A 21404-nucleotide genomic window follows, 5' to 3' on the forward strand; every position below is an offset into this window, starting at 1 on the left:
TGTTTGTGACAGACAATCCAGCCAAACAGCGTACCCAGGAGAAAAAAGACTCAGTTTCGAGACCACCTGTGAGGTTTCTCTCCTTTCTCTTCTTTTCCCGCCCTTATTCAAGAAAATTGGCGGGTTGATTGGTCTCTGAAACCCTCATGGGCAATCTCAACAAGTGAGTCTCCATCACACAGTCCCTCATTTTATTTATTTACTAGAGGCCTGGTGCACGAATTCGTGCACGGGTGGGGTCCCTTGGCCTGGCCGGTGATCGGGCCAATTAGGGTGGTGGGAGGTTGGCCAGGGGAAGGGGCCACAGGAGGTTGGCTGCAGGGGGAGGGCTGTGGGAGTGACCATGAGGGGGCAGCTCCTGCACTGAGCATCTGCCCGCTGGTGGTCAGTGCACGTCATAGCGACTGGTCGACCAGTTGTTCTGATTGTTCAGTTGTAACAGTCATTTAGACTTTTATATATATACTAGAGGCCCGGTGCACAAAAATTTGTGCATTTGGGGGGTAGGGGGGGTCCCTCAGCCCAGCCTGTGCCCTCTTGCAGTCTGGGACCCCTTGGGAGATAACAACCTGCTGACTTAGGCCTGCTCCCGGGTGGCAGAGGGCAGGCCCAATCCCTAGGTGCAGCCCCTGGTCGGGCTCAGAGCAGAGCCGATTGGGGAGTTGGGGCGCCGCCCCCGTCATGCACAGAGCAGGGCGGATTGGGAGGTTGTGATGCCACCCTCAGTCATGCTCAGGGTAGGGCCAATTGGGGGGTTGGGGCACCACCCCCTGTCACACTCAAGGCAGGGTCAATGGGGAGGTTGCGGCGCCACCCCTTGTCACGCACAGAGCAGGGCCCATCAGGGGGTTGGGGAGCTCCCCCATGTCATGCACAGAGCAGGGCGGATCAGGGGGTTGGGGCACTGCCCTCTATCACCCACAGAGCAGGACCGATCAGGGGATTGGGGCGCCGCCACTGTCACACTCAGGGCAGGGCCGATGGGGAGGTTATGGCTCTACCCCATCACACACAGAGCAGGGCCCGTGGTGGGGGGGGAGGTTTGGGGTGCTGCACCCTGTCACACACAGAGCCGCAGGGCAATCAGGGGGTTGGGGAGCGCTCCCCTATCAGGCACAGAGCAGAGCTGATCAGGGGGTTGGGGCGCCTTCCCCTGTCACGAACAGAGCAGGGCGGATAGGGAGGTTGTGGCCCTGCCCCATGTCACACACAGAGCCGCAGGGCGATCAGGGGGTTTGGGCGCTGCCCCCTGTCATGCTGATCCTGGTGCTGGGAGGCCTCGCGGCTCTGCTGATCCCGGTGCTGGGAGGCATATTACCCTTTAACTATATAGATAGAGGCCTGGTGCACGGGTGGGGGCCGACTGTTTTGCCCTGAAGGGTGTCCTAGATCAGGGTGGGGGTCCCCACTGGGGTGCCTGGCCAGTCTGGGTGAGGGGATGATGGCTGTTTGCAGCTGGTCACACATCCTTCAGGGTGGGGGTCCCCACTGGGGTGCCTGGCCAGCCTGGGTGAGGGGATGATGGCTGTTTGCAGCTGGTCACACACCCTTCAGGGTGGGGGTCCCCACTGCGGTGCCTGGCCAGTCTGGGTGAGGGACTGAGGGCTGTTTTCAGGCTGGCGGGTGACTGAAGCTCCCAACTGCTCCTTTTTTTCTTTTTCTTTTTCATTCTGGGCCAGCTTTAGCTCTGGCTCCAGCTCTGAGGCCTCTGCTGCTGAAAGCAGGTATCTGGTTTGTTTGGGTTCTATAATCGAAACACTGTATCAACTCCAGCTCTGAGATCCTAGCTGGCTGAAAGCAGGTTTCTGGGGTTTTGTTTAGCTTCTATATTTGTAACAATGTTTCAAACTGCAAGCTCAGAGGCCAGTAAGGCAGGCGGGGAACGTTGGAGTCCTCCGTCACTGAAGCAAGCAAGCCTCATGTTCGCTTCAAGCTGCCTGGCTGCCGGCTGCCATCTTGGCTGGCAGTTAATTTGCATATCACCCTGATTAGCCAATGGGAAGGGTAGCGGATATATGCTAATTACCATGTTTCTCTTTTATTAGATAGGATAGATTTTTAGAGTTTTCTTTTCTTTTTTTAATATACTTTTATTGATTTCAGAAAGGAAGGGAGAGGGAGAGAAAGAAACATTATGATGAGAGGGATACATGGATTGGTTGCCTCCTGCATATACCCCATCAGGGACCTGGATGGAGCCTGCAACCGAGGTTCATACCCTTGACCAGAATTGAACCTGGGGCCCTTCAGTCCTCAGGCCAATGCTCTATCCACTGAGCACAGCCCTTCGTTTTAAATGGCTGCTGTAATTACTCGGACTGGCTGTTTCTGGCTAAACATAAAAGGACCTTTTAAAGTCATCTGGGGTTTCCCAGAAGGTGCTGTGGACAGCTACCCAAGTGTATGTTTCTGAGCTTCTTCAGTTTAATTTTTTCCCTCCGACCCCCGTTTTATTTCGTAAAGGCTCCCCTGCACCACCTCCTTGGGCTATTGCTCTTGGTTTAAAATTCCTTACGAAAAGTTTTCCTGAGGCTGCTGGGGACATTATCAACACTGAAAACAGACAACCTAACTGACCTCTCGCTGACGTTATGTGGCGCAGCGGTCTAAGGTGCTGGTCAAGGCTTCAGGCTCTTTGTGGGTGTGGGTTGGAGTGCCGCCAAGCTTTTGCAGCTTCCACCCTCTAAGCATTTTTTCCTATGGGTCACAAAAGAAGGGTTATACGAAAGGGAACCCCCGCGGGAAGTGCCGCCCTTATCCGTGCAGAACCCGGTGTGGGGCCAGCGGCTGCGGAGTGGCCGGGCTGTGTGCGGCCTCCTGCGAGGGGTGCTCTGGGCCGAAAGCGAGGTGCTCAAGGTCCTTCCGGGGGCAGGTGGCCGAAGCGGGATCTCTCTGGATTCCGTCTGTCTCTGTAACGAGGTGGAGATGATGACGTGATGTCCTGCATTGTCTCCGAGGGTTCCAAATGGAATGCAACACAAGAAATTTTAAATGGCCGGGGAGGAAAATAAAGCTCTAGCAAGCGCTGTTTCCGCCCGGTTTCGAACCGGGGACCTTTCGCGTGTTAGGCGAACGTGATAACCACTACACTACGGAAACTTGAAAGGGCGGCCTCCCAGTTCCCCTATTCACTGCAACAACCTACTCCGACACGGCGTTCCTGCAACCTCATAGGCGCCAAGGACCGCCCGGCAATGCACTGAGCCCCGAGCAGGAGGTCCTGCACGCAGCCTCTCGCGGCTCCTGCAGATCCCAGGCGGCTCCCCATTCCCCCACGTGCTCTCCCTCCCGAGACCCCGCTCTCCCGGAGCTCGGCGATTCCCGCTGTCGGTCTGGAACCCAAACAGGCCACGTAACAAATTTTATTTTGTAAAAAGCATAAAACTGGGCTCGTCCGGGATTTGAACCCGGGACCTCTCGCACCCAAAGCGAGAATCATACCCCTAGACCAACGAGCCAGCTGCTGCTCACACTTGCCGCTCAGTCCTTAGTCTGATTCTGTGTGGCGTCATTGCATCACCAGGAAACGTGTTCATTTCTGGCTTATCCGGAACCGCTGGGGTTTCGGAGCCTCCCACGCTCGCCGCATCCCTTCCAGCCGTGTCCGCGTCCACGGTGAACTCTCAGCGGCCCGGCTCGCGCTGTACAAACGCCGCGTCCCGCTCGGCCCCCTGAGATGTCCTGGAATCCGTATTGCTATAGCCACTCAGGCAATAGGGAAGGCCATCCTTTCGCTTTGGGGGACTGGGGGCCCTCTCCCAAGGGAGCCCCAATAAGGTGCAAGTCTGGAGGCCCAGGGGCGGGCGCAGAGGCCGAGAGAGCCGGAGGTCTCCTGGAGAGAACCGGGCGCCGGGCTCGCAGGGGACGCGGGGGCACTGGGTCATCAGCCGCGACGGGAGAAATGAAACCGGGGTCGTCTCTTCGTGTGGGCTGCCTGGTATGGTTTTATGAAAATATTTTAAAAACAACACATAGTTATTTGCCACACATTCAGGAAATGTAGGGGAGTGTAAGGCAGACATGGGGTGGCCGGGAACCTCGCTCCCCACGGCTGGCACCAGCGCGCGCGCACCCGCGGCGCCCAGGCGGGTGCCCGGCGCTCGGCCCTCCCGGGACCGCCCGGGACGGAGCCGCCACCCTTCCCCGGAGAACCAGAGGCCGGGCGGCGCCCCCTCACCACTCCTCTCGGACCTGCTCTTCCCAAAGGACTTGAACCCGACTGGTTGTTCAGGAGTAAAAGTGATTCCGATTCCCTGCAGCAGATTTCATAAAATTCACGCCAAGCTGGCCGGCCAAACGTTTATTTTTGTGCCACCAGCTGGCTGGTACAAGTGCGGGAGACGCGAGGTGGCTGACCTGCTCCAGGGAAAAGGTGCTGACTTTTCCCATTGCCATGTCGGCGCTCTGGCTCGGCGCGGGAGCGACCGCAGCTCGCGGCTCCCTCGCGGCCTCTGCAAGGACCTAGGCGCCCGCGCCCCTCCGCCCGCCCCCTCCGCGCCCGCGCCCCTCCGCCCGCCCCCTCCGCGCCCCCCCGCCCGCCCCTCCGCGCCCGCGCCCCTCCGCGCCCGCCCCCTCCGCGCCCGCGCCCCTCCGCGCCCGCCCCCTCCGCGCCCGCGCCCCTCCGCCCGCCCCCCTCCGCGCCCGCGCCCCTCCGCGCCCGCCCCCTCCGCGCCCGCCCCCCTCCGCGCCCGCCCCCCTCCGCCCGCGCCCCTCCGCGCCCGCCCCCCTCCGCCCGCCCCCTCCGCGCCCGCCCCCTCCGCCCGCCCCCTCCGCGCCCGCGCCCCTCCGCTCGGGATAAGAGCTGGCGGGCGCTCCTCCGCTCGGCGACCGAGGCCTCCGGGTCAGATCGCCCCCGTGACGGCCGCATCTGCCTGTCTTCTCTGGAATGACTTAAACCCACGTCCACCCGGTCACAGCGGACCCGAAGTCTATAAATTTGTCACAGTCGCTCCCCGTCTTTTTTTTTTTTTTTTTAACCATTCAGGTTTGTCCTTTAAACAAACCAAAACCCTTCACAGCTAATACATGCTGGCCTTCTGACGCTGATTTGTTAGTTTGCGCTGTTAACGAAGTCAAGGTACAAAGGAGCCTAAATCCCCAGCGAGCCGTGGAAGGGGCGCTGGGGGTCTCGGGCGCACCTCCCGCCGCCGAGGCGGGCGCGACCCGCGGGGGAGGCCTCGGCAGAGGCAGAGGCGACCCGTCCCGCTGCACCCGCCCCCCCCCCCCAGCCGCAGGAGCCCCGATCCCCACACCCCCCGAGCCAGCGTGGACCCTCCGGAAGGCCCTGGGCCGGTCGCAGCCCCGCGCGGGACGCCGCTGACTCCCGGCTGCACTTAGCGCCGCTGCGGGTTAGGAAACGGAAGCTGGGCCCTGCGGGGGGGGCGGTGCGTGAGGCCACCGGTCAGCGTTTCTCTCTCTCTCTCTCTCTCTCTCTCTCTCTCTCTCTCTCTCTCTCTCTCTCTCTCTCTCTCTCTCTCCCCCCTTCCCTCCCTTCCCTCCCTCCGCCTTCCTCTCTCTTTAAAATCAACAAAAATACAACTAATATATGCTGACCTTCTGCATACAGTGGGGCCTTGACTCACAAGTGTCCCGACTAACGAGATTTTTTGAGATACCAGCTGTCTCTCGGCTGATTTTTTGCATTGAGTTGATAGTAATTTGAGTTAACGAGCTACTTAACGAGCTCAGTCTCCGAATGAATCAAACTCGTAAGTCAAGGCCCCACTGTATATGTTGATTTAATATCCTCAGGAGAGGATTTTTAAAAGAAAAAGAAGATAAGAAAAGAAAGAAAGAAAGAAAGAAAGAAAGAAAGAAAGAAAGAAAGAAAGAAAGAAGAAAGAAAGAAAGAAAGAGAAAGAAGAGAAAGAAAGAATAGAGAGAGAGAGAAGGAAGGAAGGGAAGGCAGGAAAGGGACAGGCAGGAAGGCAGGAAGGGAAGGAAGGAAGGAAGGAGTAAGACGTAAGAAGGGAGGAAGGAAGAAAGGGAGAAGGGAGAAGAAGAAGAAGAAAGAAAGAAAGAACGAACGAACGAAAGAAAGAAAAACAGAAAGCGAAAGAACGAGAAAGAACCCAGAAGCTGGCGGGTGCACCGGAGGAGAGAACCGCTGGCGGAAACCTGGGGAGGCGCCGGAGGAGGCCGTGAATGGGGCAGGCGGGGTGCGTGGAGAGGGAGTGGGGCAGGCGGGTGCTGTGGAGAGTGAGTGGGGCAAGGCGGGGTGCGTGGAGAGTGAGTGGGGGGGCAGGCCGGGGTGCGTGGAGAGTGAGTGGGGCAGGCGGGGTGCGTGGGAGAGTGAGTGGGCGGCGGGGTGCGTGGAGAGTGAGTGGGGCAGGCGGGGCGTAGGAGAGTGGGTGGGGCAGGCGGGGTGCGTGGAGAGTGAAGGGGGGCAGGGGCGGCGGGGTGCGTGGAGAGTGAGTGGGGCAGGCGGGGTGCGTGGAGAGTGAGTGGGGCAGGCGGGGTGCGTGGAGAGTGAATGGGGCAGGCGGGGTGCGTGGAGAGTGAGTGGGGCAGGCGGGGTGCGTGGAGAGTGAGTGGGGCAGGCGGGGTGCGTGGAGAGGGGCACCGCTCGCCCCGGACTTCGGCCCCGGGATTGGTTGGCCCCACGCGCCTGCCGCCCCGCAAGGCCGGGTCCTGCAGAAGCCACGTGGCGAGGCCAGGGGCGAGTTTTGCGGGAATGCTCAGTCGCCCTCCCAACAAAAACAGGAGGTTCCCCGGGGACGGGAGGGGCGCCGACAGGTGGTCTCCGGCAACAGAGATGAAAGGGTGAGAGCCCTTGCCTCCCCCCGACCCCCGGGGTACGGAGCGACTCGCCACGAGCTCGCCGGTAGCGCGCGCAGGAGGGAGCGAGAAAGGGGCCGCGGGGCACCGTGACCGCAAGGCCGACGCCAAGTGTGGCTGCAAGAGGTGTGCGGCCCCAGGGAGGGCCGGGGGCTGACACCGGCGGGGCCCAGACCTGGGAACTTCACCGGGGCAGCCTCCCAACCCAGAAAAGCGGGCACCTTACGCGTTGCCACCTGTCGGTTATAAAAAGGGGAAGAAACCCGAGTCAGGCCCCAGCGAGATTTGAACTCGCGACCCCTGGTTTACAAGACCAGTGCTCTAACCCCTGAGCTATAGGGCCCGCTGCGTGGCTGTTCTCTGCCTGCGACTGGTTGATGCCGCAGCTCCTCCGCGCAGCCGCAGACAATTCCGACGGAGAAACCCAGCGGCGGGAGGTGGGGCCGCGTCCCCAGGGCCCCGCTGGGCCGAGCAGCTGAGCCTGCGGCGTCGGCCGGTGTTGGGGCCGCGGGCGGGGCTGCAAATCCTGGGACAGCCGCCCGCAGAGGCCCGAGGTTCGGGCGCCCGCGGAGCCGGTGGGGCGGGGCCTCCGGTCGGCGGGGCTGTGAGGAGGTCCCAGGTCTTCCACGCTTCTGCGGCTTCTGCGGGGTCAGGGCCCAGGACCCTTGGAGGGCAGGGCTGTGCGGCTTAGTGTGCGCGAGGATCCGGTGCTGGGTCAGGGCTGCGGGGAAGGATGTTAATAGGTCTGTCCTGGGGGGAATCGAGGTCGGGGCTGGTAAGGTAGGCGGGCACGTGAGGGAGCAGCGGAGTGGGGGTGGGGGTGGGGGTGGGGGTGGAGGTGGGATCAGGAAGGAGTCAGAAGCTGATAGTGGAGAAATCAGAATGGCTGAGTGTAAGGAAGGGGGTGGACCAAGGTCTAAGGCAGGGCCCGGGCCCAGAGCCCCTAGGGCACCTTTAGGAAGAGACCACCCTTAGGGCCCCGTTGGATTCTTGGGGAGCAGGTCCGGTCAGAGCCCCCAAAAGGGCACACGGAGTTGAGGGCAGGGGAGGGTGAGAGCCCAGGTCAGGGACAGGAGCCCTCGCCGGGCAATAGCCAGAAGGTGGCGGCTGCAGGTAGATGGTGGACGTTGGCCTGGTTGTCCAACCTGCCCTCTGCCCTGCAAGGCCGGATGACTGAGGTCACTGGACGGCCAGGCCAAAAGCAGGCCCCAGGTGACCTCCAGTCCGTGAAGAGCTGTGTGTCTGGTGGCAAGGACCTGGGTCCTCACAGCTCTGAGCTCGCAAGGACCTGGGGCTGAGAGTTGGAGCAGAAGAGCCCAAGTTAGGCCCACAGAGGCTCAGAAGTCTGAGATCTTTTTTTTTTTTTTTTTTTTTTTTAGAAGTCTGAGATCTTAGGATGCCCCAAGGATGGAAGAGAAAAATGCACACACACTCTCACGCCAGCACCGTGACTTCCGGTCACCCGCTGCCCTGGTGACCAAGAGAGAACATCTCTCGCGCCCCCCACGTGCAGTTATTATGTGTAACTGTTGTTAACATCTCTTCAGATGCATAGAAATCTATGCAGTTATTCTATAAACTCTGATAGACACACGAACACAAAAGCTGAGGATACACACAGACAGCCACCCCTGCAGTCCCCAGACCTGGCCCTTCAGGACCTCCACCAGTCACCCCATCTCCTGTGACCTGCAACCTGTGTTACAATACTTCAGCATAGTTGCTAGACGACATAAAGGGTAATTGCGACACTCAGTTCAAAAGCCACGGGTTTTCCTTGTGGAAATCAGTGATATTCAAATACGCTGGTTGGCTACGGTGTTCTAGAGCTGCACTCCGCGTATGAAGAGGGCATCGGATTCCCCTTCTGGAATGCTGCTGTTGGCTAGACTCTTCAACGGTCCTGTCCCTGCCTGTGGGACACTGGATTCTGACTGCCTATTGCTGTGAGCACTGGGTCGGCCTCTCAAACCACAGTGTGCTTGAAGCATCTCAAGGGACAGAGTACAGGAGCTCCACGACGCCTGCAGACCAGCTACTGACGGTCACCGTCCCTGCATCTGCCTGAACCACCTGGGTAGGCAGAACTAGGTCAGCAACTGGCTTCCATCCAGCCGGGGATCTGGTGGGGTTGGAAACCTGTGGCCATCAACTACATACGGGGGTGGCTGATATTTAACCAGAAGTCAATAATAGGGTCTGACCTGATTGACCTCGGTCGGTTTCAACACCTACACCCTATGCACGTGTTCATACCCACTGTCCTGCAATCCGATATAAACACCCGCGCAGTTCTCACACCGCACACACGCGCACCTCATCTGGCAGAGATCCTTGCTCACACGTGTGCTCTTGCACTCAGGCAGGGTAAGTCAAGAATGAGCTAAGCCACTGTAGAAACGAACTCATAGTCTGTATTTCCATCTCTAGTCCCCATTCCTGGGGAGCACAACGCAAGGAACAGCCCCCACCACCCTCCCAGAAGCCCAGCCTTACAGCAGCTGGGGAGCAATGAGCTCGGGTGATAGCAGCCACCAGGGTCCTCTGCTGGTGGCACACGTTCGGCAAGTTCCAGAAAGAATCTGCCAGGGGCATGCTTCTGCTCTGCATTTCCATGCTGGTGCTAGCGGCACCTGCAAAACTGTAAGTGCTCTCCGGTATTTCAAAATTCCAGAACCTTCTGTCTCCTTACCCAGGGAGACTGCACTTTGGCACCTGAGAGGGGTTTAGGCAGCTGTGAGAACACGTGGCCACGGATCATCAGGTTCTGGGTGTCAGAGGGTAGCCATGCCTACAGTGCTGTCTGGGGCTTTTCCCTCGCGTACGGGTCAAGGCTCTGCTTCCAGTTCTGGCCCAGACAGTCCTCTGAGCTGGGAGCACAGTGCTCCTCCCTGAGTAGACGGTTTGGTGAGCCAGCTGGACTCAGGTCCCTGAAGGCAGCTGGCAGCTGACAAGAAGGCAAAACAGAAGTGATCATGAACCTGGCCAGCCTGGCCCCAAATATGCCCCTTGCAACTGAGGCCGACAAGGCCCAGGGCTTGGTGTTGCTCCAGGGAGCCAGAGGCGCTGCTGAGTCTGAGCAGTGAGCCCCCGAACAGGAAGCAGCTCTGTCCACAGCTGGGCTCCTGTCCTCGCCCCCGAGCAGCTGGTACCAAAGCCACATGCCAGGAAGGGGACAGGCCCCGGGGGCCAAGGCCTTCCTGCCTCTGCTGCTTGGGCTCCCGAAGCCTGTCTAAAGCAGCTGGGGGCAGGAAGGGTGAAGTAGGCAGGAAGCCCGGCCGGAGCTTCCGTCCCTTCCCAGGGGCAGCCAGGAGAAGGCTGCACCCTGGACTGGCCCCTCCCTCTGGGGGGCCGGGCAGTGTCTCTCAAGGCCAGATGCGCAGGTAGGTGCCTGTGGAGCAGATGGAGAAAAGGGGGAACACACGCTCCTGGAAGTTGACACGGAAGGTGTAGAGGTGGCGCATGTCCTCCACAGCATAGAAGGACACGGCCCCCACCTCCAGGTCCAGCGCCACCCGCACGCGGGACAGGTGGCCGCAGCTGAGGGGTGTCCGCTCGGGGCTGGTCACGGCCCAGTACTGCCCACCGTTGAGCTGCAGCGCCCAGACGCCCTCCTCGGGCGTGAAGGGCGTGAGGCCCTTGCGGCGCACACTCTCGCGGGCCACTCCGAAGGCCCAGCCGTCCTGGGAGCCCACCTCCACCTCCCAGTGGTGCCGCCCGGAGGAGAAGCCGCAGGAGGCCAGGACGCGCGTGTTGGTGTCAAAGCGACGCGGGTGGTTGGGCAGGTCCTGGGCCCGCTGTCCGAGGCGCACGCTCTTAAGATCCAGCGAGAGGATGAGGCGGGGGTTGGCCGTGTCCGGGTCCAAGGTCAGCTCCACTGCAGTGGGGAGTCAGGGAGAGATGGCCCTTGCAGGCCTCTTGCACAGCCCCTGCCCCCTTCCTGCCCACCCCCACACCTACCCCTACCCCTCCAACAAGTACATCTGAAATCAAACTGTACAACTTAGATACTGGAAAGAATCAACTTTTCTAATTATGATGATGGTTTTTCGGTTGTTTTTTTTATCTCTTTAGCCCTGGCCGCTGTGACTCAGTTGGTTGAGCGTCCCATGCACCAAGAGGTCCCCGATCAGGGCACATGCCCGGGTTGCAGGCCCCTCCAGGAGGCAGCCGATGGAAATGTTACTCTCCCCTGCCCCCCCACCTTCCTCTCTCTCTCAAATCAATATACACATATATGTATTTTTAAAAGTCTCTAACCAGTTTGAAAGAGCCCTAACCAGTTTGGCTCAGTGGATAGAGCATTGGACTGAGGGTCCCGGGTTCGATTCCAGTCAAGGACATGTACTTTGGTTGTGGGCACATCCCCAGTAGGAGGTGTGCAGGAGGCAGCTGATCAATGTTTCTAACTCTCTATCCCTCTCCCTTCTTCTCTGTAAAAAATCAATACAATATATATATAATTTTAAAAGTCTCTCTTTAGAGATCAAATACTGAAATATTTATGGAAATGATATTATCTGTGATTTGCTTCAAAATAGTCCAGTGGTAAGAAGTCAGCAGGGGTGTTAGTGGTAATTGCTGAGGGTGTATGGTGAGCGTGTCATATTCGTTACGCTTCTCTCTCTACTTGAGCACGTGTCTGAAATTTTCCACAAGGAAAAGCTCAAGCCCGGCCGGCGGGGCTCCGTGGCTAAGCATCGACCTTGAACCAGGTCACAGTTCGATTCCCGGTCAGGGCACAGGCCCGGGGTTGAGAGCTCGATTCCCAGTGTGAGGTGTGCAGGAGGCAGCTGATCAATGATCCTCTCTCATCATGGATGTTTCTATCTCTCCCTCTCCCTTCCTCTCTGAAATTATATATGTATATGTGTGTGTGTGTGTGTGTGTGTGTGTGTGTGTATGTATGTGTAAACCTCCAAAAGCTCAAATATGCACACTTTTCAGTGTTCCAGGCCTCCTATGTGCAGGCCCTTGGAATCCCAGCCCTCCTGCAGCTTCCTTTCTTAGGGGAGGGGAGGAGAGACAATAAATGATTTAAAAAATATAGAAGAGGGATCAGGACAGCAACTGTGATTTCAACTAGAGGGGCCAAGGACGGCCTCACTGAAAAGGTACATTTAGGCGAACACACGGAGAAGGTGAAGAAACCAGACAGGCGGCCGTCTGGTGCAGCAGGGCCCAGCCCAGGGAAGTGTGTGCGGGTGCATTCCAGCCCCCAGCGGGATCAGGGGTGCACCCGGGGAGAGCGTGCAGCGCGGCCCGAGGGTGGCTGGAGAACTGCAGCCTTTGCTGAGAGGGGCCTGTGCAGGGCTCTGTGCACAGAAGGGGCATAGTCTGACTCAGCTGGTTTAGATTCTTTCCAGGCTTGGCCCCCGCTCCCCTCCCTGTGGGGTTGGGTCCCACTCACCCAGAATTCCGCAGGAGTAAGAACCACCTGCCTTGTCCTCCGTTTCTTCCTGCTTCCCCTCACCCCTGCACACAACTCCGGTCCCCAGGAGAGGTCTCAGTAAGTTTGGGAGTGGGGACAGGGGAGAGGGGGGCTTGTGTAGGTGCCTGACAAGCCTTCCCCAAGCTAAGCATCCTGAGGGGCAGGCACTCCTGCTCCGGGCCACAGCCTACAGGCCCCGTGGCCTGCGGGAGCGGGTGCTGTGAGGTATGGGCAGGGAAGGGGAGTAGAAGGCAGGCACGGAGGCGGGTGGTGGGCGGGCAGAGGGAACCACCCACACACAGAGCCCAGAGAGACAGTTGCCCACCCGCAGGGAGGGAATTCCCCACGAGGCAGGTAACAGGCACTCACTGCCCCACAGCTACGTACCCTTTTCCTCTTTCTCCAGCTCTCCACGAAGGTCCTCTGAGGAGAAACCAAGCAGGTGTGTGTGAATGACACCGAGACTGTCTGACGACAGTGACTGCACCTCCGACACAGGTGGCCCCGCTGGCTCACTTACTCCCAGGCAGGCCCAAGGCACCGGGCCAGCGCAAGTGCGGGAGAGGCAGGATTCTGGCTTTTCCTGTCCAGCTTCCCCTCTTTTGCCCGGAGCTGGTCAGAGCTGGGATCTCCCTCCCCATCCTCGTCCGCCCCCAATTCCCCTCTATCCTGTCGGTCCCCGGGGGGAGCTCTGCGCCGAGGGGGCCTGAGTAAACTCGTCACCACATACCCCAGCTCTGCTGTCCTCACACAGCTTCGGGAAAGGCACATCTCTGGGCCCCAAACCTCTAAAACCACACCCCTGCCCCTGGCACCTCACGGCCCAGCCCCACACCTGGGCCTACCTTTGAACTTCTTGAGCAGCCCCTTTAAGACAAAGGTCTTGAGGGAAACGTTCCAGACTTTATTCTTCATCTCAGAAGAGACTGTGCTTGGCTTGGGGGCCGGCACGTTGCTGCACCTGCAGGACAAGGAGGAAGGCCCACAAGCACTGTCCCACTCCCACCATCAGGACGGCGAGGCCCCCTGGGCGGGGAGACGCAGAAAAAGGCGAGCCTGGTCTCATGCCCATACCCACACCGGGCACAGGGACTTCTGCCTCAGAAGGTACCAGATGAGGCGGTGGGGCCATCGGAGGTGAGGGGCTGGGGGTGGGGAAGAAAGAGGCTACGCCGTGGGAAAGAACCGGCTAAGAGGGGCCCGAGGAACCATTAGGTCCACTCACCTGCTTAGTGTGTTTTTAAATTCCTGGAAAGAAAGATGAAAGAAAACAAAATCAACATCAGGTAACCCCCATTCACCTCTGAAAAAACAAAACTGCCCCTGCCCTGCCTCCAGAGGAAGAGGCAGTAAGCAGGGTTACCACCCCCACCACGGGCCTGGGTGCCAAGGGCTCCCCCGTGCCTGGAGCTGGGCATCTCGTCAACGTGGTGGGTGCTCTGGCCCTGCGCACAGCTCTGAAATGCTCCGTCCTTACAGAATCCTCCCTGGAGCCAAGTGCTGGGCCCAGCGAGGCCTCGGCTCTCACGCCACCAAGACGAGCGAGAGCCTTTACGCAGCGACTGCTCCTTCAGACCAGTCTTCAAAATGACTGTTTTTGATCCATTTGTGTCTTGTGAAGTTTATTTCGTAGGCTGTCCCTATTTATTTATTTTTTATTTTTATTTTTTTCAGGGGAGAGCGCGAACGCAGTCCCCTCTACTGCAAATTATGCAGCCCCGTTTCCCAAATGTGGGGACATCGCAGGGGTCAGCACATCCACGGGGCAACGGATAAGCCTCGCTCTGGGAAAACCACCCTCGTGGCCATGGCATCTCCCCTGCCAGGGAAGTAGGACTAGATTGTGACTATTTTTCTAATGAAATAGGATAGAAAACATCTGAGTGCATCACGCTAGTGCAGGTGTTGTTTCCTGGGACTTGTCTCCAGTGTGCGAATGCTGGGATATGATGTCAGACATACTCTTGTTCCTCACGGTGAGGACAGTTTTATCACATCCCTGTAGACCTGCCTCTGACCCCAGGGCACCTCTCTCCAGGCCCCCTTGGCTGCAGACTGTGTGAGTCACTAAGCTCACGGGACCTGACTCTGTTCTCACTGCCTTCCCTACGCCTTAGGATCAAGGACTCAAAGCCCTGGGGAGCCACTCACCTGCAGAAAGTCAAGGTCGGGCTTGCTGGTCGTCTCCTGGATCTGGCTGGTGAGCTTGGACAGCTGGGCGATCTCGCCCCCGAGCTGAGCCAGGTTCTCATTCTGCTTTTGTGTCACCTCCCGGGACAGCTCCTCCAGGCGGCCCAGGAGCCGGCCCTCCTGCTCCACCAGGAAGGCCCGCAGGGCCTGGAACTCTGCCCCCACCTTCTCTCGCTCGGCTGCCATCTGCTTCTGTCTCGGGAGAGAAGTTGCAGAGGTGAGGGACATGGGCATCGAGGCTTGGCATTTGGACAGGCGCGCTGAGCCACCCCAGAGGGCAGGGTTACATCCGCCTCGCTGTTCAGGGGTCAGAGGCTCACCCACACAGGCACACCCTGCACAGCCTGTAATTTAAATACCCCACCACTAAGGGCACAGCAGCTTCAATACACACTCTCGCTTCCCCTGTCACAGATATGCCCATGTGCCTTTGTACCTGGGCTCTCCCTCAAACCTAGGGCGACTCCAAACTCACCTAAGAACTACTAAAGGCTGCCGTTTCCTTGTCTAAAAAGGAAGGATAAATGAGTGCCCCCCGGGCCACTCTCAGTATTAAACTGAGGTCACTCTTTCTTCCCCAAACACATTTATTATGTGTCACATACAAGAACACAGGGCCAGTATGGAGTCGCTATGCTAAGCACCACCTCGCTAAACAGGCTTCATTGTAGTTTCGGCTATCTCAGAAACGGAATCTTTTTTCCTTTTTTTTAATATATTTTATAGATTTTTTACAGAGAGGAAGAGAGATAGAGTTAGAAACATCAATGAGAGAGAAACATCGATTCAGCTGCCTCCTGCACACCCCCTACTGGGGATGTGCCCGCAACCAAGGGTACATGCCCTTGACTGGAATTGAACCTGGAACCCTTCAGTCCACAGGCCGACGCTCTATCCACTGAGCCAAACCGGCCAGGGCAGAAATGGAATCTTAAACTAGCTGATCAGGAATTGCCTTTGTTGATAACCTGTCATCCCTGATTGGGAAAGTAGCCTTGCAATAACCAAACCGGCTTTCTCCCCTGCAGACATTCCTGTCCTTGCCACCTCTGCTTATAAAATCTCTCTCCTAATACAGCTCTTTGGGATTCCCTTCTATATGCTAGATTAGATGCTGCTCAATTCATCAACCACTGAAGAAAGCCAATAAGATCTTTAAAATATACTCAGTTGAATTTTGTTTTTTAACATTCATCACCCCTCCAACTTTCACTCCTCACTTTATTTCATTTTTCTTTTCTTTGCGATTGTCTGAAATGTCTATAACCTTGCTCCGGATGCAGCAGGGCAAGGCCTCAAACCGTTCCAAAATGTTCTAGCAAGCACTATAGGAATGCACAGGGTCACCCCAGACCCAAGCACGCTGGAGGCTTGCAGACTTTATTTCATTTTAAAGTTTTTTTAAAAAATTGACTTTAGAGAGGGAGAAGAAGGGGGAGAGAGAAACATCGATTTGTTGTTCCACTTATTCTGGTTGATTTTTTTTTTTTCTTAAGACATATTTTTAGTGATTTCAGAGAGGAAGTGAGAGGGAGAGAGACAGAAACATCGATGATGAGAGAGAATCATTGATCTGCTGCGTCCTGCACATCCCCCACTGGGAATCCAGCCAGCAACCCAGGCAAGTGCCCTGACCGGGAATCGAACCACGCCCTCCTGGTTCATAGGTTAACGCTCAGCCACTGAGCCTCTCCGGCCAGGCTTAGTTGATTCTTGCATGTGCCCTGCCGGGGATAAACCCACAGCCTTGGTGTATGGGGACAATGCTCCAACCAACTGAGCTACCCAGCCAGGGCCTTCGCTTCACTTTAAAGAGCACCATTTCTGTTTAGCAATTATGAAGGTAACATATGCTCATAATACAAAATCTGCAGGTTGCAGAAAAAGAAGAGGAAGGAAAATCAATGCCAGTGACCAGAGGTGGCAGCACACGGACCTGACCCAAGTGAGAATATGCTGTGTGCAGGCTTCCTATTCTGTTATTTCCGTTACCATGACCCATGGGATGTTTGCTCCTGTGTTTTCAGACACAGGCTCATGCTACGGATCCCCTGGATCCTTTACGCGAATATGTGCGAGGGGCTGCACATGACATAACAAGGACTAGTGAGAGGTGAGGAGGGCTCCATCCCTCCCGGACAAGCTCAACCCCCACAGTCCCTCTGCTTTAAAAGCCCGAACCGAGCCAGCATGGCTCAGTGGTTGAGTGTGGACCTATGAACCGGGAGGTCACGGTTCGATTGGATCCCGGTGTGGGATGTGCAGGAGGCAGCCGATCTATGGTTCTCTCTCATCACTGACGTTTCTATCTCTCTCTCCTTCTCCCTTCCTCTCTGAAATCACTAAGCTTTTTTTAAAAGGCTGGAAGAGGAGCCCGTGAGTGGGTTTTGAATTCAAGAGACCTGGGTTCAGGCCATGGCTTTTCCCTCCCACCCCCTCCGAACCTCACCAGGCCCTTCAGGACACTGGGCATGGGGCTCTTTACAGGTGTAAACTCACTCAACACTGACAACCCAACAATGGGGGTGCACTTTCACCCCACTGTACAAACGAGGAGAGAGACAGAGCAGCACGTCTGTCACCAGTAAGTGGGGAGCCAGGACTCCACCCCAAGGAGTCTGACCCAAGAACCTGCATTTCTTGCAACTATATCATCCGGCCTCCCAAGGAAATAACACAAGTGGGATGATATTAGCCAAAATACTCTAAATCAGGGCTTACCAGCCTCTGCGCTACTGATAATTCTTTGTTGTAGCGGGCTGTCCCGTGCATTGCAGGATGCTTAATCAGCACCCTGGCCTCTACCACTAAATGCCAGTTGCACCCCTGCCCCAGGATTGACAACAAGAAATATCTCCAGCCCTGGCTGGTGTGGCTCAGTGGATAGACCATCGGCCTGTGGACTGAAAGGTCCCAGGTATGATGCCAGTCAAGGGCACATGCCTGGGTTGCAGACTCGATCCCCAGTGGTGGACGTGCAGGAGGCAGCAGGTCAATGATTCTCTCTCATCGTGGAAGTTTCTATCTCCCCCACTCCCTTCCTCTCTGAAATCAATAAAAATATATTTTAAAAAAATATCTTCAGATATTGCCAAATATCCCCTCAGGGCCAAAACTGCCCCCACTGAGAAGCACTCCTAAGTGGTAAGAGCATTTTCAGATAAAAGCATTCATTCTGTTATCATCCAGCATGGTCTATCCTCTGCCTCTACTGCTGCATTAAGCAGGTAGTATTTTGTGATTCTAAAGAATACGGGGCCAGAGGGGTGGTTGGCAGGGGACCCAGGGGCAGGTGCCAAGCGGTGTCATGGTGGGTAGGGCCAGAGACAGGACGCTGCCCACGATGTGGGAGGCCTCTGGGTCGCAGATGGAGGAGCCCATGCTCACTCCTGTCTCCAGAAGAGGGGGGGAGCCTGGAGATGAGGGCTGCGCTCTTCCTTGGGGAGGGAAGTGAGTGATCAGAAGGGAGGGCGGGGGTGCACAGGGAGGCAGGGGCACCAGTGCAGGGGAGGGTCCGGAAGGGCCTGAACTCAGGTCTCCCCCCCACACCACCCCCTCCCCAGCTTGAGGACAGGAGGGCCCTCCAGTTCCCAACTTCAGAACTGCGTGGCCCTCTCCTAACAGATTCCCCATAGATCCTCCCATTCTTTTAACACCGACTTATCGAGCGAAGACCTGAATTTGCGAGGTAGAAAATGACAGTCCGTGACCCACGCTGCTCCCCTCATCAAAAGGAGCCCGTTTCACTTTCCTGCTCCACCGAAAAGAAGACAAAATATAATTCCCGCCCACCAGGGGTCATGGGCACACTGGGCTGTGCAGCGGGAGCTCCTAGGAACTGGTCGCCAGACTTCCCAGACTTCTCAGAGCTCTGACCCAGGCAGCCCCCTTCCACTTAGCCCAACTGCAAAACCTCAGAACTCTAAAAATGAAAAAACAGTCTTTTCATAACTCTTCCGGTGGCAAAAAAAAAAAAATGGCCTAGGCCAGTGGTCGGCAAACCGCAGCTCTCGAGCCACATGCGGCTCTTTGGCCCCTTGAGTGTGGCTCTTCCACAAAATACCACGTGCAGGTGCGCAGGTACAGTGCGACTGAAACTTCTCCCAAGCGCAAAGGCCACGGGATACGCAGCGCGGGGGAGGCGGCCGATTCAGGCAGGAGTTGAGTGAGCCAGTCAGTCAGCAGTCTCGTGCAGTGGTTAGTGCTAGTCGCCTCCGCAAATCGCACACGGGTGACAAAAGTACCTCCTCAAAGCATAACGTTACCTATATTCTTCCAACCAGCTGCAAATCTACAGGTATTTTTGTCATCAATTTAAGAATTGTAATTATTTTGTGTTGGTGGCTTTATTATTATACAATGAGGACGTTTTTAGCAAAGGCCAGCTTAGGAGTACCCTAATTAAGTTAATAACAAGGTACCTACCTATATAGTTTAAGTTTAAAAAATTTGGCTCTGAAAAGAAATCTCAATCGTTGCACTGTTGACATTTGGCTCTGCTGACTGATGAGTTTGCCGACCACTGGCCTAGGCTGACATGAGGCTATTTACTGTATTTATGTTCTCATTGAGTCTGAATATGCATGTTCCTCTGCAGAAACATCAGGGCATTCCATCGGGAGAGAGGCCGAGGCCCTACCTGGGGTGGAACACTAACAGGGCTGTACATCCCGGGCACTGGCACAGCTCCAGTCGAAGCCCGCTGTTCTAGGGTTAGTTTAGCACCTCCTTTCGCTTGCAAAAGCCCTGGTTACATGATAAAGCATAGGGTCGCCTTTTAAACATGCACCCAATTATCTTTCTAAATCCACCTCTGTGGTTCCACACACACAACTGCCAGGTGTGGGGGGCCCTCCGCTGCCGGGCAGGGGGCTCACCAGGAGCTCCTTGCTCTCCTTCTCCTCGGTGGAACGGAACACCTCATAGTCCTCCAGGTCACTCTTCAGGGCCTTCAGCCTGGACTCCAGGAGCTCCTGCGGGGGGTGAGACGGCGTGGGCAGGGGATTCTGGAAACCCCAGGAGCAAGGGAAGGCCCTGCGCCCTGAGGAGGAGGCCGGGGTGGAGACAGCCTGGCTTCGCACAGGGGGACAGGGCTCCTTTTAGGGTGACGCCAAAAGCCCGTGGGTCTCACATCCCAAGACCATCAGTGTCCAAGTTCAGGCGGAAACACACACCTCAACGGGGGCCCCAGCGAGGAGGCGGGACAGAAAGGAGCCCAGACGGCTCGCTCCGGGCTCTGCTCAACCCCGGACCACCCACCGTCCCCGACCGCTCGGGAAGGTCTCCCACCCGCGGGAAGAGCTGGGAGCGGGGCAGCGGCCGTGTGGATGCGCCCAAGTCGCCGCTAGAGGCCAGGGAAGGAAAGAAAGAAACTCGCCAAGTCTGCGGGACATCGCCCAGGCGATGGTACTGGGGGTACTGAGGGTGCGGGGGTGACAGAGGGGTCGCCAAGCTCACGCCCGGCGCCAGTGCTGAGCAGGAGACAGGAGGAGGCAGGGGCTCGCCGGAGCCCCGGTCTGCTGCCTGCGCGTCGGCACGGCGTGGCGGGAGGCCGGGCAGGGGCGGGGGACCCGCGGGGGCGCGGCCGCGCTCACCTTGGCCTCCTGCACAGCCTCGTCGAGCGGGATCACGGCGTGGGCGCGGTGCTCGCGGGCGCGGTCGCACACCACGCAGATGGCGCGCCCGTCGTCCTGGCAGTAGAGCTTGAGCGGCTCGCCGTGCTGCGCGCACCCCGCCGCCTCCGGGGGCCCGCGCTCGGCCGCGCCGCCGGGCAGGCTGAAGCGCCGCAGCAGGGCGGCCACGGCGGCGAGCTGCCGGTTGGGGCGCAGCTGGCTGGGGCGCGCGGGCTCGCGGCACTGCGGGCAGGGCAGCGGGCAGGGCAGGCGCGGGGCGGCGGCGCTGGCGCCCGGGCGCTCCCAGCAGCGCGCGATGCAGGCGCGGCAGAAGCTGTGGCCGCACTCGACCGACACGGGCTCGCGGAAGAGCTCCAGGCAGATGGAGCAGGTCGCCTCGCCCTGCAGCTCGGCCGCCAGCGCCAGGGCCTCGGCCCCGGAGCCGGGACCCGCGCGCGGCCCCACCGCCGCCATGCGCGCCCTCCGCGCCCCGAGTCGGGCGGCGCCGGGCCAGGCGGCCAATGGCGGCGCCGGGGCCGGGCGGGGCGGGCCTCTGGGAGGAAGGGCGTGGCTGACACCGGCCGACCGAGACGGGCCCGGGGGGCGCTCCCGGCTGGAAACCCGCCCGGAGGGGGCGCTTTGGGGGTCGGCGGGCGGTGCCGCGAGGGGCTCCCGGGAGGACAGCGCCCCACGCCCCGCGCCCGGACCCCTCGGTCCCCGCCCTGGCGCCCCGGTCCCGCGGCGCCCGCTCCCCGTCGCCCCCGCCCGACCCGGGCCGCCTGGGCAACGGGCCGGGACAGGTGGGCGCGCCGAGCGGGGGGCGCCGGGGCCTGGCGCCAGGGCGCGGGTCGGGTTTCCCGGGAGCAGCCGGGAGCGGCGCTGCCGGAGCTAAATTTGGAGCTTGGAGCCTGGAACCCGGCTCTGTCCCCACCCCCAAGCGCGGCCTTGCATCCCCCTCTGTAGCCACCTTTCCTGCCAGCGTCCCCTCCCCCTTGTTTCTGCGTTATTTGATTATGTTTATAAACAAAGAACACATTGACAGTAAATTCTCCCAGTTTACTCGATGTTATGCGCCCCCCGTTATCTCCTCAGCCTCCTCCAGAGCTGCTAGCATTATTTGCAGCCCTGACTCAGGCCCCCCCCCGCCCCCCCCCCCCGGAGGGCCCAGCTTGCGCCCTCCCTCTCCCCAGAAATCGCTCTGGTTAAAGGCACCAGTGACCTGAGCGATCCTAACCCAAAGGCAAAGACCCCTTCTCGGGCCTCACCCCACCTGCCCTCTCGGCTCATGCTTCCTCCTTCCTGACACCCTTTCCCGGCCCTTCCGACGTGTCCCCCGCTCTATGGCTCTTGGCTCTATGGCTCTATGGCTCTGTGGCTCTGTGGCTCTGTGGCTC

The 21404-nt window shown here is 58.4% G+C and overlaps 1 protein-coding gene, 1 long non-coding RNA gene and 5 other non-coding genes across 8 annotated transcripts; all 7 read right to left on the reverse strand.

The window, feature by feature from the left end:
* Positions 1 to 3026: 3026 nt before the first annotated feature.
* Positions 3027 to 3099, reverse strand: TRNAV-AAC. Its single transcript has one exon. It is a non-coding gene; the product is annotated as a tRNA-Val (tRNA).
* Positions 3100 to 3381: 282 nt separating this feature from the next.
* LOC118658866 lies at positions 3382 to 4458 on the reverse strand. The gene is made up of 2 exons (XR_004968385.1): positions 4192 to 4458; positions 3382 to 3934 (listed from the first exon to the last, which is right to left on the reverse strand). It is a non-coding gene; the product is annotated as an uncharacterized LOC118658866 (long non-coding RNA).
* TRNAP-UGG lies at positions 3387 to 3458 on the reverse strand. Its single transcript has one exon. It is a non-coding gene; the product is annotated as a tRNA-Pro (tRNA).
* Positions 4459 to 7047: 2589 nt separating the features above from the next.
* TRNAT-UGU lies at positions 7048 to 7120 on the reverse strand. The gene has a single exon. It is a non-coding gene; the product is annotated as a tRNA-Thr (tRNA).
* A 2046-nt stretch (positions 7121 to 9166) lies between these two features.
* TRIM7 (tripartite motif containing 7) lies at positions 9167 to 20529 on the reverse strand. Of its 2 annotated transcripts, XM_036314142.1 has the most exons (8): positions 19993 to 20529; positions 19276 to 19371; positions 14360 to 14590; positions 13434 to 13456; positions 13054 to 13169; positions 12596 to 12631; positions 12188 to 12262; positions 9167 to 10654 (listed from the first exon to the last, which is right to left on the reverse strand). In XM_036314142.1, the coding sequence occupies exons 1-8, from the start codon at positions 20482 to 20484 to the stop codon at positions 10143 to 10145; spliced, it is 1581 nt and encodes a 526-aa protein (XP_036170035.1). In that variant the 5' UTR covers positions 20485 to 20529; the 3' UTR covers positions 9167 to 10142. The 2 variants fall into 2 exon arrangements, with proteins under 2 accessions (XP_036170035.1, XP_036170036.1); XM_036314143.1 differs by lacking the exon at positions 12188 to 12262 and having other exon boundaries at positions 19993 to 20528.
* On the reverse strand, positions 13880 to 14042 carry LOC118659470. Its single transcript, XR_004968584.1, has one exon. It is a non-coding gene; the product is annotated as a U1 spliceosomal RNA (small nuclear RNA).
* On the reverse strand, positions 15644 to 15775 carry LOC118659485. The gene has a single exon (XR_004968597.1). It is a non-coding gene; the product is annotated as a small nucleolar RNA SNORA9 (small nucleolar RNA).
* Positions 20530 to 21404: the final 875 nt, after the last annotated feature.

Source organism: Myotis myotis, unplaced genomic scaffold, assembly GCF_014108235.1.
Source record: "Myotis myotis isolate mMyoMyo1 unplaced genomic scaffold, mMyoMyo1.p scaffold_m19_p_6, whole genome shotgun sequence".
NCBI classification, from domain to species: Eukaryota; Metazoa; Chordata; class Mammalia; order Chiroptera; family Vespertilionidae; genus Myotis; species Myotis myotis.